The 18,394-nt window shown below is 38.8% G+C and overlaps 1 protein-coding gene across 3 annotated transcripts in view; it reads left to right on the forward strand.

The window, feature by feature from the left end:
* The window catches only part of FIG4 (FIG4 phosphoinositide 5-phosphatase), a 97,356-nt gene extending 87,918 nt beyond the window's left edge, over positions 1–9,438 (forward strand). For all 3 annotated transcript variants that reach the window (XM_054699100.1, XM_037520210.2, XM_054699101.1), the window contains exon 23: positions 8,006–9,438. In XM_054699100.1, coding sequence (XP_054555075.1) covers positions 8,006–8,183 — 178 coding nt within the window. In that variant the 3' untranslated portion in view covers positions 8,184–9,438. The remainder of the gene's footprint in view (positions 1–8,005) is intronic.
* Positions 9,439–18,394: the final 8,956 nt, after the last annotated feature.

The raw sequence follows: 18,394 nt of genomic DNA on the forward strand, positions 1-18,394 counted from the left end.
AATGTTAATTGGAATTAATGAGTCCTTTGGGTAAATACCTAGGAGTGGAATTGCTGGATCATATGGAAGCTCTATGTTTAGTAGGTCCAGAAATCTCCACACAGTTCTCCATAGTGGTTGGACCAGTTTGCACTCCCACCAACAGTGCAGAAGAGTTCCTTTTTCTCCACAACCTCGCCAACATTTGTTGTTGCTAGTTTTTTTAATATGTGCCATTCTCACTGGTGTAAGATGGTATCTCATGGTAGTTTTGATTTGCATTTCCCTGATTACAAGTGATGTTGAACATTTTTTCATATGTCTGTTGGCCATTTGCATTTCCTCTTCAGAGAAGTTTCTTTTTAGCTCTTCTGCCCATTTTTTGACTGGATTATTTTCTTTGTTGTTATTGAGTCTCATCAGCTCTTTGCAGATTTTTGTGATCAGTCCTTTATCATTAGTGTTGTGTGCAAAAATGTTCTCCCAGTGGGTGGGGTTTCTCTTTGTTTTTGTTATTGTCTCTTTTGCTGTGCAGAAGCTCTTTAATTTGATGTAGTCCCAGCTGTTTATCTTTGCCTTCACTATCACTGCTTTGGGTGATGTGTCTGTAAAGATGTCTTTGATATGCAAATCACGTAGTGTTTCGCCTATATTTCCTTCTATGTATTTTATGGTTTCAGGTCTTATGTCTAGTTCTTTAATCCATTTTGAGTTGTAAATCACTATAGACTTTTACCTCAAAACCAGGTATCCACACATATCCCAAAATATAAGCAGTGGTGGAGAGGTAAACCACCAATAGCCACAAGACCTGCTTGACCTAGTGTTTGTACAAGAAAAAGAAGCGGGGAGGGAACAAGGGGGCATCTGACAGAGGCGGAGAACAGGACAACTCCAGAAGAGCAGTCAGGGGATTCATTAGAAATCATTGCAGGGTAAATGACTACAGCAGCTGGAATAGGGAAGGGTTTTTACCCACTTCAGTACCAGGTGAGTGAAAGGGGTTCTTGGGGAGTTCTGAAAGTAGCTGAATTGTCTGGGCCATATAAACTTTTCTCCACAGCTCCCTGCCAGAACAAGGTAGCCATCTGCGAAGAAATTGCTGACAGTGGAATCAAAATTGAAGAGGACACTGATAGTAGACATGAAGGAAAGAGAATGTGCAGGTCAAAGGGGAGTATGAAGGGGTACAGGAAACCATAGAGAGCAAGTGGTCATGACTTTGAACACTCACAAGCAACCAAGGAGGGTATTCTGTTAAGGTGTTCAAGATTTTTTGAACTACATCTCTTTCTAAAGTTTCAAGAAAGCTAATTTTGCATCATGAGCAGCCACACAGGATCAAGGTTCAGTCCCATGTAAAGTTATTAGAACCACAAAAGAACACAGAATAAAATAGCATCCCTACAGACCACGAGAAAATTCCAGGAAGGGGCAGTAAAAGAGGCCAGAACTGAAACATACATTTCAAAGTGAATTAAAAATACAAAAACTTTAAAATTTTATAAGAAATGAAGGGAAACATAAAAAAAAAAAAAAAAGGTTTAAGAAAAAGTGCCAAATACTGGCAAGAGGCAAAGAAGATTTAACATGAGTAATGGGAATGTAACTCAGCAAGAATGTTTAAATCCATGCATTTTTTAAAAACCTGATCACTTTAGAAAGATAATAGGAAAGCATTTAATTATCTGGGAAAATAGGCAATTAAAGGGTAAACAAGAGATGAGGGAAAGCTTTTTTTTTAAGTGTTCTAATTAACAAATGTAAAAGAAATAAGATCATTATCGTTTGACAGTTCCCAGTGAATTAATGGCTCTAGGCATTGTGTATCAATAGCTGTTAATAAGAAAAAACATGAGCACAAGGGACTATGGTGATGGTGCATGAGTGAACTGGTGATGGAAATTCTGTGGGGACTACAGGTGATAAAAGAAAGCAAACATTGTAAAAAAGTGAATAATGATGTCAAATATATATATATAAATTATTTTAAAAAACAAGGCACTGTGTCTCTCCCCTGGCCCTCTTGATGAAACAGCACAGCGCCACCTATCGTCTTTTTGAAGCAATTGAAGCAAATTCTCATCAATCCTTTGTGCCTCCCATTGCTAACATGCAACAGAGGAATAACAGGAATATTTTTTAAGTGCGTCATGAATGTACAGCCAGCAAAATCTAGGCTAAGAGAAACTCTACAATCTGGCTCCTTCAACAAATAAATTATGAGGGGAAAAAGGAGAGATAATCTATAGATAAAAAGGCACATTAGCTTTTGAAAATGGACAAGATTAAACTATAGTCTAGGGATGCACATTTGAATGAAAAAGTTTTTAAAAAGAAATGATTACTATAGAAGCAGGATAAGGGCTACTTGTGAGGGTGCAGGCTCATAGAAGGGGCTTCCTGGCTGGCTGCCAAAAGGTCTGTTTCTTTTCTTTTTCTAAATTTATTTATTTCGAAAATGTCTGTTTCTTCCTCTTACAATTGTGTTTTATTTTGTATGATTTCCTGTATCTGTTTTATGTTACAACGAGAAGGTAAAAAGCATTGATAGAGAGGAAGGATACTTTTCCCATGATAAATATTGGGTAAACATTGTCAGTTTTTCTATTTCATTGACATGTACATATGGCAGTGATAGAGTGGTATTTTAAACACTGGCTTTACTGGAACAAACTTGTATCAGCCTCAAGGGCTATGAGGTATATTGCACTGATCTTTTACATGTAACACTAAAAAATTTAAAAATCACATGTTAAGAGCTAGATTTTCTAACACAATCTAGGAAATAGTAAATGTTACAGTATGTTGTCTAGATGTATTGACTCCATTATCCCAAATGCTCATCAACTATACTTTTTTAGAGCTGTATGCTTTGTTCCAGTGTCTGTACAGAGGATGAATGTGGTAAAAGTGAGGTTCTGTGTAGTACATCTATGAAGTTCTTTAAGTACATCACTTAGTGGGGTTGGTTGGAATACATATATATATATATATTTAAAATATATATATTCCTTTCTCCAGCATTATGAATACATATATATATTGGTGTACACATATATTTGTGTGTACAAGCACAAATATATATATATTATACTTGAATACATTGCATGTGTACGTATATATACACTATTTTCATTTAGTGGATCTGAAGAATTTGGCCATCTTAAACTTTTCAAATGCATAAATTTCTTTGAGGTATATTAAGGTCATAGTGTTCTTTGATTTATATATTTCTATATTGTTGATGTTACTTAAGCATAAAATAGTCAACTTTTGGGGGGCTGCAGTGCCTTTCTGGTTAGTCTGTCATTCACATGGCTCCCTGGCAGACTGAAAGTAGATGAGTGCTTGGGAAACATACACAATAAGGGTTTTGTTGTCTTCATGCTCTCTCCCTAATAGAAATGATACCTATTCTTCTGCTATCAAAATCTTTAAAGATGTGTTCTGCTTTCGAGACTTGAGATTCCTTATTTTTGAGCCTTTGAAGGACCTTAATACAATCTACTCCCCTAGTTTTAAAGTTGTACATTTTATGTTCCATCATCACAGATTATATTCTTCTCTTCCTTCTCATCACCCCATTTGCTCCTTCTAATGATAGCTTGTAGGGACTAGGACTATTGTTACCTTTATTTTAATGAATTTTGACCTGCCTGTGAAATTTCTAATCTCCTTTTCAGTGTCTCTATTGGAGGGCAGTCCAGTCACCCTTGTTTTTGTAGCAGATGTTAAAAGGATTTGAAAATGTTTGTATTTGAATGAATCAGATTTGTTTACTATGTCCTGTTCATTAGCTCTCAATGAAATAATAACATGAAAATAATTGAACTTTGTTGGGAATCATGTATTAAGTTAATAGAACTTTATAATAGACTTATTGTCTTTTAGCTGAAGTAAAAAGGAAATTAATTCATTCTTTACCTTGATGCTTAGGATATCATTGGCAGCTAATGAAATGGTTTAATTTCCCAATACATGAGTAGTGCTTGCTCCTCAAGCCTACCACCTTTACTCTGTGTTATCACATATTCTACCAAAGATGTAAAAGTGAATTTGCCCTTGGGGTGAATGCAGTAAGTAATATCGAGTGCTTCCCCGAATTCCAACATTGAAATTAACATGATGGGCTATATAAAGGTGAGTGCAGATGGAGCCTGCTGTCAAGGATCCCAGAGTACAGGAGTGTGTTTGCCTTTGAATTATTTAAGAAGGTTTGAAGATTGACATATTTCTCTGAACTTCAGCCCATTTAGTAAATTTATTAATCTCCCTGAGCCCATTTTCTCACCTACTAATGAGCATTTAAAAAAAAAATTCCTCCTACCTCACCCCCCTTTTTTTTTGAGCCACTTTGATAGCTTTGTCCCTCCCTAGAAAGCACCCCAGTTCTCCATCCCCTGTTCAACTTACGGGTTATGTGAGAAAAGGAACAGAGGAGGAGCCAGGTATCTGGTGGGAAATTCCAGCTCCCATATCGTCCAGCGTAATCTAAGGCACACTAAATTCAGGTCCTGAATTTAGAAACCCAAGGTAGAACTGTATTCTTAAACAGATGTCATTCATTCATTTGGTGAATAATTATTGAGCACTTAACTATATGCCAGGAGTTCATGTGGGCAGTGGAAATAAAGAAGTGATGGAGATGGAGTTCCCACCCTAACAAGTATTTTTACACATAAATTAAGGATCAGATAATGTTAAATGCATGCTATGCAAAGACATATTAAGGTAATGAGCTTAGAAAGACACACAAGTACCCAGAATTCCTGAGAAAAAAAAAAGAGTTTCTAGAACAGTGTGTCCAGTAAGACTTCTGTGATGATGGAAATGTCCCATATCTGTACTCCCCAGTGTAGTAGCCAGTAGCTGCACTAGGCTACCAGGCATGAGAAATGTGACTAGTGTTACTGAGGAATTAACTTTACATTTTATTTAATTTAAATATAAATTTAAGTAGACACTGCTACCCTGTTGGACAAGTGCTGTTTGAGAGCTACATTTTAGACTTAGATGCCTGTGCTTGTGCACAGAATGTGAGTAACATGCAGTATTGCCTTGGTTTTTAACATGAAGAGACAAACACAGTGTCACTGCATCATCTTGGCAGAATAGATTCATGACTCAGCTTCAGTGTTTTGAGTATCTTGTTGGAAAGATATAAGCAACCTAATAAGAAGACTAAAAAGAAGCAATGGACAATCGAAAATCTGTTAGAGTGGCCTCCACAAAGTGTGGGCTAAAGACTTTGGCAATTTTAAAGCCTGGAAAGAGAGAAAATCATTTCATAGTGACGTGTACCACACACCCTCTGCCACTGAGGTGGAGGGCCATTACTTCCTAGTAGAAATTACCATGGCCTGCAGAAAGATAGAATAATAATTAAGGGCTATTGCAATTATGGCATTTGCTGAAGTTTTGCTCCACTGAGACCAGAGCATGTGATCAGTGTTGAACCAACATAAATTTAGAGGAACTAATGAGACAAATGATGACATTAGATAATGGTCATCAGGGCAGATGATCATCAGGTCATCAGGTCATCTGCCCTGATGATCATTATCTGCAATAAGGCGGTTGGTGAAGTCTTCTGTAAGGTCCTCTTCAGTTATAATGTTCTTTTGATTCTGTGACTCAGTGTGGCTACCAAAGAATCTTCTGGTGATATGAAAACAACATTAAGGGAAAAACTTAGCATCTCTGGTGGCAACAGAAGCGATCATGGCTGGGGGGGCAAAAAGGGGCTGAGGGCTGGGCCAAATGTGTGAAGAAGGTCAAAAGGAGCAAGTTTCCAACTACAAAATAAATAAGTCATGGGTGTTCCGTACATCATAGTAACTATAGTTAATAAGACTTTATTGTGCATTTGAAAGTTGCTGAGAGATCTTGAAAGTCCTCATGACAAGAAAAACATTTTTATAACTGTGTGGTGATGATAATAGTTGTTAGATTTATTGTGGTGGTTATTTTGTGACATACACAAATGTCAAATCTTTATGTTATTCACCTTGAAACTAGTATGTTATATGTCAATTATACCGCAATAAAATAATTTAATTAAAAAAAGAAAGAATTCCTGGGAAGGGAAATATATTCTGTGACTAAAACCATAGCTGAATTTTCTGCCAAATGGGACTTGATGTGTGCCAAAATGTTAATAATCATAGAGAAAGTACAAAATTTTAACATATGGAAAAGTATCACATATGTGAAATTGAAATTATACAACTATTGTCTAGTTTTTCTATCAGCAATCATAAAGCATCTGACATTACTAAGTTCAAAAAACATTTCAGTCTAACCAATTATTTTCTTGTCAAACCAACATGTTTGTACATTGGGTACTCAGTCTGTGTAAGTCAGAAAAAAAAAAAAACAACCTCAACAGGAATTGAACTTTAAAAGAGAATCAAGTATTTGTTCTGCACCCAAGTGTAAGGTACGGTTATTATCAGACGTGGTCATATTCTAACTGAGTAATATCACATTTAAGAAAGAGCATAAAAGGGCACCAGTAAGATTTTTTTTTTCAAAGCATGTGGTGTGTCTAATGAATTTCTGTTTCTCTTTTGTGAATGGGAGCTGCAGTTAAGGTTAAGTGGCATCAGCCCTCAGTTGGAGTGCGCCAAGTTATGTGGGTGATACAGTCCCTAAATGAACTGGTAAATGCATTATTCTAAATTAGGTAGTTATATTCCTTGAGGAGAAATACAGCACTCTCCTTGATGATGGAACTAGGTTCTGTAGATAAAAAGAAATGAGCCTGCAAATTTATAATTAAAATATTTTATCTCCAAAAATACTATTAACACTTAAATGAAGAACAATATGGCTCTCCCTTTGGGGCCTGTAAGGAGAAGCTGATAAAAGACATTGCCTCTGTTCAGGGCATGGAGAAAAATATGGAATCATTTTTTTCCCACCCCAAAAGTGCAATAAGAAACAGCTTTGTCTACTGGAATGAACAAAAAGAAGTTGTTTCACAGTTTACACCTCATTCAGTGTTTAAATACTGGCCTTTTCGCGATGTGTCTGTAAAGATGTCTTTGAGGTGCATGTCATGTAGTGTTTCGCCTATATTTAATATACACAATGAAATATTACTCAGCATTCAAAAAAAGATAAACACATGCAATTTGCAGCAACATGGATGGAGCTGGAAGGGATCATGCTCAGCAAAATAAGCCAGAAAGAAAAAGAAAAATACCGGATGGTCTCACTCATAGCAGGAATCTAGAAAACCTAAATAAGGGACCAGGAAAAAGAATAGCTATAAGAAAGAAAAAAATCAAAATCAACAAACAATTATGAACCAGAGACACACTATTGGGGGGGGGCGGGGAAAGGAGAGAGTGGGATCAAAATAAGGGGGTTGCAATTGTATGGGGAATATAAAAAATAAAATTAAAAAATATAAAATAAAAATAAAATTAAAAAATAAATAAATAATAAAACTTTAAATAAATAAATAAATAAATACTGGCTTTTTCACCCAAGAACAGATGCCATCTCAACTAATAAAAAGACTGTTCAGTGTAGCATTGGAAGCATTATTGGATGTCCTTTCATCTCTTTCCAGTGCCCTCAGAGACAGCCCCTTGTGAGGGTCTTGGGTGTTTTTCCATTTCTTCCCCATCTTTGTTGAGGGCACATGGTTGAGAGTCTACCATGTGCCAAGGAAAAAGAGCAAAAAGTCTCTACAGCCCTCACCTATATTTGCTACTGGCAAATGAGGGAGGCCAACAGGTTCACAAATATGGGTGTACCCAGGGCTGTGGAACAAACAAGGACTGCCTGCCCAACCTTTTCATCAGGGAAGGCTCTCTGGGCAGATACTGCATCCTCAGGCAGAAAAAGAAGCAAACCAAGGGGAAGCAGCAGAGAGGTCATTACCACCAGTTGTACTACAAAGCCTTCCCCCCCAACCTCCACCGCCAAGGTCAAGGACTCTCAAATGTCTTGAGACCACAGCTCACTGTGGACCTTCATTTTCTTTAATGTGGCCCCATCTTCTCTTTTATAGAACACCCATCTCAGCTTTCTCACAAGACAACATCTATGAAGTTCAGCCTCCAAGAGTAGACAGGAAATCTACAGAGATCTTCCAAGCCCACATCCAGGCCAGCCAAGGTATCATACAGCCCCTTGGGAAAGAAGACACCTTCATGTACCGAGAATACATCAGAAACCGCTACCTATGAAGAGAGCCAATTCCAGGGGAACTGGGAGAGGAGAGGAGGTTTTGAGAAATCCTCATTGACTTTCATTGCCTTGTCTCATCTCACGCAGCTTTTATGCCAGCAGTTCTTTTCATCTGAAGATATTTCCTCTTTTCTTAACTGGTGAATTACAAGTTACAGGTAATAAATGCCTGAGTATTTTGCTATCATACCTTTGTTTTATTTTAATAATGCTTTGCTTAGAAATATGATCAATATAGTATCATACTGTCACATTAAGAATTTAGCAGGTAAAATTGAGCACCTGCTGTGACAGACACTGTGTTAGGACCTGGGAGTATCATAGGAAGCAAAAGTGGACAAAAAATTATTCTCATGCAAAATGAAGGCAGTGTATTTTTCTTGTTATTAACACTTGAAAAATTTATTCTGATGGGTTTTGTGTTAAATTTATGTTTTGAACAAAAATTTATTACTTTGAAAGTCCTGGTTCTTAGGAAATAAACCCTGAAATATTTATGTATAAGAGACAGTGTCAGTCAACAAAGTGCTTTCCAATAGTTCAGGAAAAAGTACAAATGATGAAACAAATGGGGCAAAATATTAGGAACTGGTAAATCAGGGAAAGAATAAGCAGGAGCTCTTTGAGCTATTACAATTTTTCTATAAATATGAAATTCTATTAAAACAAAGTATTCAAAATGTATCACTGCATAACTTTTATGTCAGGCAATTGTTATGTGATTTGACATTTGGTGTCCATCAGAGTTGACTCCTCACATGCATAGTTTGTTCTTTGTGTAGTCAAATATAACTTCCTGCATTTTTTGAAAGTTTAATACAAATGATTCTGTCTCATTGTGCTTCCGCCTTTTTTTTTTTTAAACAAGTTGTATCAATTCTCCATCCTCTTAGATAGAGAAAAAAACAAAACCATCTATTGGGAAAAGGAAAAGTGATCAGCCTAAATGACCTTTAAGATATCACCAACCCTGAGATTCCAGGATGCTATGGAAGATTCTACATCGCAGATAAAAGTGAACCCCCTAATAAAGATGTTTTTAGTGGATGCCATCATAAAGTCAGGATTAGAGGATGACAAAATGACAGACAAAAAGGATGTTTTGGTGCCATTTAAATACCCACCATAGCTTGCTGCTGAAGGTGGGTCCTCACTTCAGTCTAAGTTAAAGAATAATCCCAAATTACTAAGGAGGTATTGAGTTATAAAGCAAACACTAATCTTAATTTTTTTAATTTATTTTTAACATGGCTCCTTAGAGGTTCATCTCCTTATGATATGAACTATTCATGAAGATCTGGGATTCAGGGCCTCTTTAACCTCCAGCTGTAAAGTAAGGATAATAATGCCTGCTCTGTTGGTGTGTTAGGATGTTCAAGGGTAATATATGTAAAATATGTAGTCATGGTTCTTGGCACATAGGTGATGCTGAGTAAATAGTTGCTGTTGACACAATGGTAATTGTTGGTGTCAACAAATGTTATTTTTACTACAAACACCTTGGTGTTCTCAATTTTAGGCAGCTGCTTATGTCCTGTCCTAAGTTAATGTTATTTTGACACAAATAGTAACTGAACTATTAATTTTGCTCATACTTCAGATTCCTTCGACTTTAGCTTTTTAAGGAAGGTCTTGCAAATTGATCACATAGCAAATGTAACTTTTAACCCGAGAAATCTGTTTTGAGCCATAGAGACATCTTGTCTAACTGCCGCATTGAGACTTTTAGGTAAAACCAAAACAGCCTGCCTCAGCCATTTGGTGACTATGTGAAATGAAGGCATCTGTTGGTCATCACAGCAGACCCACACCCCACCTTGGCACTGTAACCTCTGTCTGAAGACATTTCCCCACCAGTCAGGGACAGATGAATGAACTTAAGAACCAATCCAAGATTTTATCATAATCAAATCTCAAATCATCTCCCTCCATGATCCTTTAAAATTCCCATATGCACTGACCCTGGGGAACACACCTTGAGACTGCCCCTTGGTTGTGGACCCAGTTCATATGATTTCTATTCTCAAATGAACACCTTTTAATTATGTGAACACCTTCTGATTTTTTCTGCATCAACAAGCATCTACAAGAGGTCAATGACCTCAAGGACCATGTAAACAAAGTAAACATAAATATGAAAGCACTAAAAACCTACTATGTGACAGAAAGTGTAGAGGTTGCTCTTATTTTCTGACTCAGAAGGAGCAACAGGTAGTGGTTAAGAGCATGAGCTGCAGCCCCCTCACTTCCCAGCAGTTATGGAACCCTGAGCAATCACTCAACATCTCTAAGCCTCAGATTTCTCATCTGGTAAAGAGAGTCATTGAAAAATAGGATAATGCTGTAGTGCCAGCAACCAGGTGCAGTGCAGACGGAGGGCTGGGGCCGAGAGGCTGGCATTCTTTACACTTTCTCTTTGGCTCTCTCTGGGTCATCTTGTGGTCCTGCATCTCTGCAGTCTCTCCTCCTCTCTAGCCCTTCCATCACAGCCTGCTGTGCTGCTGTAGCTGTTTTCTGTGTGACGCCACCCATATAGACTTAGCCTCTTGGCTCAGGTGTGCCCACTTAAGCACGCCCACACCATACTCCAAGTGGCCATCAGGCATGCATGCCCAACGCCCACGCTCCCAAGCGCCTCCTGCATTCAAGGCTGGCCGCAGGTGGTAGCCACAGAGGCCAGTGGCATATAAGTCCGACCATTTAACTTATCCTACAAATACCTATAAAGTTTTGGGCATGGCATCCATCACATAGCATATCGTCACTAAATGTTAGCTTAACAAGATCACTGACAACATGTGATTACTACCACATGCTTACCTGGTGCCTGGTCATCACGTTGGGCCATGTATCCACTCTCACTGCCTTCTGTAGTGTCAGGAAGGCACAGTGCAAGATCTCTATGATCTGAGCAGACGTTTAAGGAGAGTTCTGGAGCCCTCGGTGGCTTTTCAGGCTTTTATGGAGTTTTTTTACAAGGAAGAGAGGCCGGGGGTGGCGGGAGGGTAGCAGGCCTCCCAGCCCCGGGAGAATCTTCACTCTTTCTGGGTTCTCTGGCGTTCTCTCGTGGTCTCTGCTTCTCCTTTGCTGCTCTGCTATTTCTGCTCTCATTCTCCTGGTTCTGTTCTCTTGTTCTTTCTCTTCTGCTGGTTCCCTGTGATGCCGCCCTTATAAGCCCCGTCTCTGCCCAGGTGTGCCCACCTATGCATGCCCACACCCTACTCCAGGTGCCTGCCATCAGGCATGCATGTAGGCCCACGGGATCCATCATCAATGCCAATGGCGGGAGGCAGAAAAGCCTGATAATCACTTAACCTGCACCTTCTTATTTCAGGGTGGAATTGTACTTAAATTCTTTAAATCAAGCAATCTGAATGAACCTTGAAACAGAAGATCATATTAACAAATAATGATGACAATCCTATGAAATAAAATTTCATTGGCTATGTTATCATACATAAGAGCAAAGTGAACCATTCACATTGAATTAACATTGTGAATGGAATATTACTCAGCAATCAAAAAAGATAAACACATGCAGTTTGCAGCAACATGGATGAAGCCAGAAGGGATCATGCTCAGCAAAATAAGTCAGAAAGAAAAAGGAAAATACTGGGTCTCCCCTGGTGGTGCAGCAGTTGAGCGCTGGGCTGCGAAGCTGCTGCAGCCTCTGCAGCACCGGTTCGATCCCTGGCAGCCGGCGAGGGTCCCACATGGCATGACAGACCTCTCCTGCGGTGCCCGCTGCTCCCCTCAGCAGTGTACTTCCGTCAGTCTGCCTGTTCTGTTCCCCGCTCTGGCTCTGGTGAATTCTCTCACCCTCCTGCGGTTCTGACTGTACCCAGTGCTTGTATAAATAAATAAATAAATCTTAAAAAAAAAAAAAAGAAAGAAAAAGAAAAATACCGGATGGTCTCACTCATAACAGGAATTTAGAAAACCCAAATAAGGGACCAGGAAAAAGACTAATTAATACAAAGTAAAAATCAAAATCAACAAGCAACTATAAACCGAAGACACTACGGGGGGGAGGGGGAGGGGAGAGGAAGGACTAGGGTCAAAATAAGGGGGGGGGGTGCAATTGTATGGGGAATATATCCAAAATGATAATGCATACATTGTGCAAAAATGAAAAATGATGTAAGAAATATAAAATAAAATATTAATTAAAAAAGAAAAAAAAGAAATAGCATTGTGAACCTCCAAGGGTTATCTAAAACGGGGGTTTGGGTGGGGGGTGGTGCATGCTTTCTTAAAACCACTTTGTATAAATCTAGACACCACAATTGAGGAAGTCATTTAATATTGTCAAAACTAAGATGCTTTTCCAGTCTACATGCTGCAGGAGGACATGCTGTGGTAAGACTGGAAGCTTTCACTGAAAAAATGGCATGGCATAAAGAAATCTTGCATAAAGAGGCAAAATTCATACAACTGTGATTTCCTGTCCTCAGAAGAATTTAATTTCAAATTCTATGGATTCAAATTGAAATCATTTTATGTGAAATCCATTTCTCTGTAGAAAAATGACTCCTCTCAGAATTTAAATAGAGTTTGTTCTTCACTTGTATGTGATAAATCAAATGCCACTTGAAAATGAGATTCTAACTTTTGCTGTATTTCTTTAAATGGAGAGTGCAAAAGTCATCCTGTATCATAGAATATATTTCACAGTAAAGCTTTTTTACCTAATTCGATGAATTTTCTCCTTTCTAGAATTTTCCAGATGCTGAGTCAGAAGTGAAAACAATGCACTTCACAATTGTCCTCATTTGTGCCTTTGGGGGTAGCTGTTCAGAATAAAATTGGTTAAAGTAGCCAGAGAAAGGGAGGCTGGCCTAATGTCCTAAACATGCTTATGTGAAATCACTTGTTGCTCTTTTAGAATCAATTTTTAAAGATACATTCCCTTTTTCTGACTCATCCCCTTGCTTTTTTATTTTGTTGGGATAATTCTGCTTCTCAAAATACAGAATCTCTCCTGCCTGACAAACAACCATGCTAACTGATGATTGTTATGGTTAGATGAATCCTTTATTGGAAGAAGAATCATCTATTTTACTTCCTTATTGAGACCTAATTCCCTCCTTTTGGAAGCAATGATGGATCACTTTAGAAACCGCACGTGTTCTGATGTGTTCCCACCACAGGTTAGGTTTCTCTTTCCACACATGAGCAGCTTTCTTTAATAGACTCCTGAGTCCCCTTTTCATTTCCAGAAGGTGGAAGGCCATTTACTAATAAAGAACAGCTAGCTATCATTTACTCTAGTTACCCATACCCAAAATATTTTCATGGATTCGTTTCTTCAGTACATTCGTCTGAGTGGATTCCAGAGTAACTGCCATCCAATTGGTCAATAAAAATTGTAGTCTGAATGGACCCTCAGAAGTTGAAGAGACTTTTGTCACAAAAAAATTACAAAATGAATCACTTGTATTAGATTATAAGGAGAGAAAAGAAGTGGGAAATAGGATTTGCTAAATTAGCTAGCAACCAAGACACTGGTCCAAAGCAAGAGAAACAGCATAGATCAGGGGGAGAGGATCACAAATACCAGTGCCTCAGATTAGCTGCAGAAAATAAAATAGTGTTTCCAATCTGCATCTTCCTTCCTACTAAAAATGCAAATCACCCCTAATAACATAATTTCCCTTTAATGTGGGAAATATAATTTAAAAACAAAGTTTTCTTTCCTTCCTTGGTCCTTCTCCTCATACCGACCCCCCAATAACTGGAGAGGAGTTGGTGATTTCTATGGCAAGGGAGTACGTGCTTAAATTTGTGTGTGGGAATCTGACTTTGGTTAGAAGAAGACATTTCTGGAAAGGTATGAGGGAGGGAGGTGTGTGTGCGGGGCAGCTGAGGTTCCATGTGTGCCTGCTGTTTGTCTAGCACATCCCCTCTTCTATGCAGCACCCTCCTCCAGAGCACCCACCAACACCCCTCCCTCAGCCCAGGGGTAGGGCTGGAGAGGGAGACTGAGTTCTATTCTTCTGCTGCTGCTTTCTTGGAATGTGTTAAGCATCAGCAGTGTGCATGGAGCCATTGCTAGCTACTAGAGTTGAATGATTTAAGAGTGAAGAAGACTCTTCCTACCTTGAGAAGCCTGCAGCAGAGAGGGAAAGATAGGTGTGTATCAATCTCATACAAAATGAAATTTCATCATCACACTCTGCACAAAGTCCTGAGGCCCTCAGGAGGAGGTAGGCAATACTACAGGGTGAGGGAAATTTTTACTCAATTTGGTTTTAGGAGAATAAGTAGAAACCTGACACAAGAACAACAGAGAGGACATTCAAAGGAATGATGGAAATAAAAAGTGCAGCCATTTGGGGGGTGGTTAAGTAATGAGGCATTGTGACATTAGCCATTGCATAAGGCCTGGTAGCGGTGGAAGCAGGGGAGATGATGATAAGGGAAATAAGATGAGCTATTGGTCAGGTGAAATTGTGAAGGGCCTTGAGAGATAGGCCTCCCCAAGATGTTAAGGACAGGCTGCCCTGGGGTGTGTCACTTTGACTTGGATGATTTTGAGCTGAGGTCACAGAGTCCTGCAGACACAGGAAACTTTTACTACTCTCTTAACTACTTGGAACAATGAAAATTGGAGGGGCGACCCAGAGTTTGGGTATTTATCAGAAATGACTTTTCTGTTGGAGAAACCTATCTATGTGGCAGGGCAGCATCCAGTTACAGAGCTTCTGGTCTGAGTTATATGAGTGTCCCTCTCCTCATCACATGTGTCCCCTTCCACTCCCCTTGAAGCTTCAGAATCTTATCCCATCCCTTAGCACAGGATAAATGCCCCTGTTTTTTCCTCACGGACCTTGGGAAACCTTGTTTCTTTATGTTGTAGATTCCCCTTTTCTATGAAGATTCCCCAAACATATGTAATTAGAATTGTTTTGTTCTCCTACTAATCTGGCTAATGTTAATTTGCCTGCCAAACAGAGGAATAGGTGGAAATGCGCCCTCCTTCCATACAGCCTGATTAGCTAATGCAGTGGTTCTCAAAGATTTCGCTCTCAGAAACAAATTGCATCTTTGAAATTATTGAAGACTCCAAAGAACTTCTGTTTACACGGGTCCTATCTATCAATATTTACTGCATTTTGAAACTGAAACTGATAACAATAATAAACCTATCACATATTAACAAAAGTGGTATTTTTGAAGTTTCATTTTTATTTTTCTGCTGTTTAAATTTTTGTCTAATTTTATAAAAGAAACATTGAAACAATGTTAGTAGAAAACAGAAAATGTGATAATACAATATGCCCAAAATACTCATTTGAAAATAATCCACTAAAATAAACAATAATTTGCTTGTTCAATAATATGTTTAAGGTAGCAATAATAATGTAGCAATAATAAGGTAGCAATAATAATTATTATTATTGATAATTATTATTGATAATAATTATTATCAATTATTGTTGATAATTATTATTGATAATTGGATATTATTAAATAAAAGGATATTATTCTTTTCCCAAAAATGACATGCATATACACATGCATGTGTTTGCAGGGAATTCATCAAATACTTCTCCCCTTGGGTTTTGCTGTTGATGGTCACTCCACCCTCACAAATTAAACTGCTGCAGCTAATAACTCAAATGCATTTTTTTTCAAAGTGGTAATACTCTCTACAGACTAATTGCAGAGTGAAAAGAGGACAATGAGAGCAAGAAGAGAATAGAACATGAATCTTTGACCCTTGCAGAGGATCAGAGAATGACCTAATTTCTTTTCATTCAACTCTTTTCTACTTAAGCTAGTCAAAAAAATATTCTGCGGTTTGCAAGTAAGAACCTCTACTGACAGACACAGCACCTGCATAAAATCTCAGAATATATAAAAGCCTGGTCACCCCAAGTACATGTGGAAGTGGCCCATAGTTGCTCTACTTTGTCACCTGAGTAAGAAGAATGGAGAAAACAAGTACATTAAGACTACACCTTCCCAGACACTGAAGGGAATCCTTTTGGGGTTACAATAAAAGATAGCATTTTTATGTAACTTTCCCAAACAAAATGTTAATGAAGATTGGCATTGTTTTTCATTTTCAAAAGTTTTTATCAACTGGTTTAATGGAAGACAGCTGGATTCTCATATCTTCTGAATTCAATCTGTTTTGGTATGCTAGTTGGTTAAAGCATATGAGAAAGTCAATCTTCACACAAATATGAAATTGGAAAAGGGAGAAATATTTTAATAGTCTTTTAAGATAATCGTGGATATTCTTTTATGACATCAAAACTCAATAAATGGTGGTTTCTCATATGTTAGTTGCATTGTGGAATCTGAAACTGTATCAGTGAAGTTTTCAGTCTGTGACATTAAAATCTGTTGCCTTATTTTGCACTTAGAATGACTCTTTTACCGTTGCTTGAGTTTGTAACACTATGCATCAGTCATTTTCAAAGTATTGATTCACTGAATTAGGCAAATTTTTCAAATGTTGACATATTCTTTTATAGCCAACCAATTCGTTAGAAAAATGTTCAGGCACTGGGAAGCTGCCAAGCTCAGAGTGGTGTGGATACCAGTTTTCCAAATTCTAATGTTTGCTGGAAAGCACACATTTTATCCTTGGCAACAAATTCTGTGAGTTTTCCATGGAGTAGAGTTTTTGAGCAGGCTCCCTTTGTTCATTTTCAAGATGAAAGACTGGCAAATACCCAAGTGCGAGTAACTACAGTTTGTCTGACAGTCCTTCTTTCAAGTAAAAATCGTCGTCGTGCTGTTTGGCTTAACAAAATCGAATGCCTCAATAAAATCTAATGCCTCTGAAAAAGCAATCTGGGGAAAGATACCATATGTTGGCAAATCACATGTGATAAAAGCCATTATGAATATCTTTTCCCTGATTATGAAGTCATATTTAATTCAGTTCAATAAAACATTTAATTTTGTATCTTCAGAGAGAGTAATTGACAGGTCAGCTTGTTCACCGAAAATATTTGGTAGTGGAAGTATACGACCTTTCTAATCACCACTTCAGTTCAATTGATCTTGTGTAAAAAATCTATTTTATTTTTTTCCTCATGAAATCTTTGGAATAATAGATTTGTCTCCCTAAATCTTCTGAGAATATTCTTCATTAAAAAAATATTATGCAGAAAACTCAAATTGCTACCTGCAGTAAGGAATCCTATTTTGCATACTTAGTAGGGTGAATTTTTCTTTTTTTCAACAAGGTTACTTTGTAACCAGTTTGGCAGTCACAGTTCAAGGAAGGGGTTCCTCCGGATCTAGATCAGAACTGGCTGTGACAATGACATAGTCATCCCAGCCTCCTAGCTCTGCTGCCACATGACCTGTATAGTTGGGAGACTATTCTCCCCACGGTCACCAACAAGCTCAGCTCAGTGACCACCTCTGCTGTCTACAGAAGTCCTGGCCGGAGGAGGCCTCCGCAGCACATCCTGGTGTCCCTGGCGGATCTTCTGGCCTCAGATGACACATCCATTCCAGCATTCCCAACCCCTCAGCCTCTTTATTCCTTCCTCAGACAACTGTTAGGGCAATTCGAGCATTTTTGCTTTGCCCAATGTCAACCATCATTTTTCCTGGACTCTAGAGCCACCCTAGCAGCAACTCTTTCACCCTACAGTGTCCTTGCTAGGTATTAAATCCTGTATAATGAGAAAGCATCCCCATGTGTCTTGCTAATCTAGTCTTACATTCCTGACTTTAGTACATGGGAAGTGTCTCAATTAGATAAACCTGGAGCCCTTGAATACTCTTCAGCCTTAGGAGTAAACTGCAAATCTCAACACTTCCAGAAACAAATATTCCTGGGAGCTTTCTGCCTGGGTTCCCTCCCTGCTTTGCACTGTGACTTGGTGGTCCCACAAGTGCATCTTTAGGGTGTTGATCCGCCCCCCAACCCCCCCCACACACACACACACAATCACCATCCATCTATGTCACTTGTAGTGGCAGGAAGGGCCAGAGCAGGATCTCTATGATCCGAGCAGACAGGTAAAAGGAGGCGTCCTGGAGCCCTCGGTGGCTTTTTCGGGGTTTTATGGAGTTTACCAGGTACATGGCAGGCAGGGGTGCTGGCGGGCCGGGAAGCTGGCAGGCCTCCCAGCCCCTGGCGAATCTCCCCTTCTCCTGGGCTCTCCGGAGTTCTCTTGCCGCCTCTGCTTCTCTGCTGGTTCTCTTCCAGTCTCTCTCTTGTTCCCCTCCTGATGGC

Source organism: Talpa occidentalis, unplaced genomic scaffold, assembly GCF_014898055.3.
Source record: "Talpa occidentalis isolate TD23 unplaced genomic scaffold, MPIMG_talOcc4v2.1 talOcc4.2, whole genome shotgun sequence".
NCBI classification, from domain to species: Eukaryota; Metazoa; Chordata; class Mammalia; order Eulipotyphla; family Talpidae; genus Talpa; species Talpa occidentalis.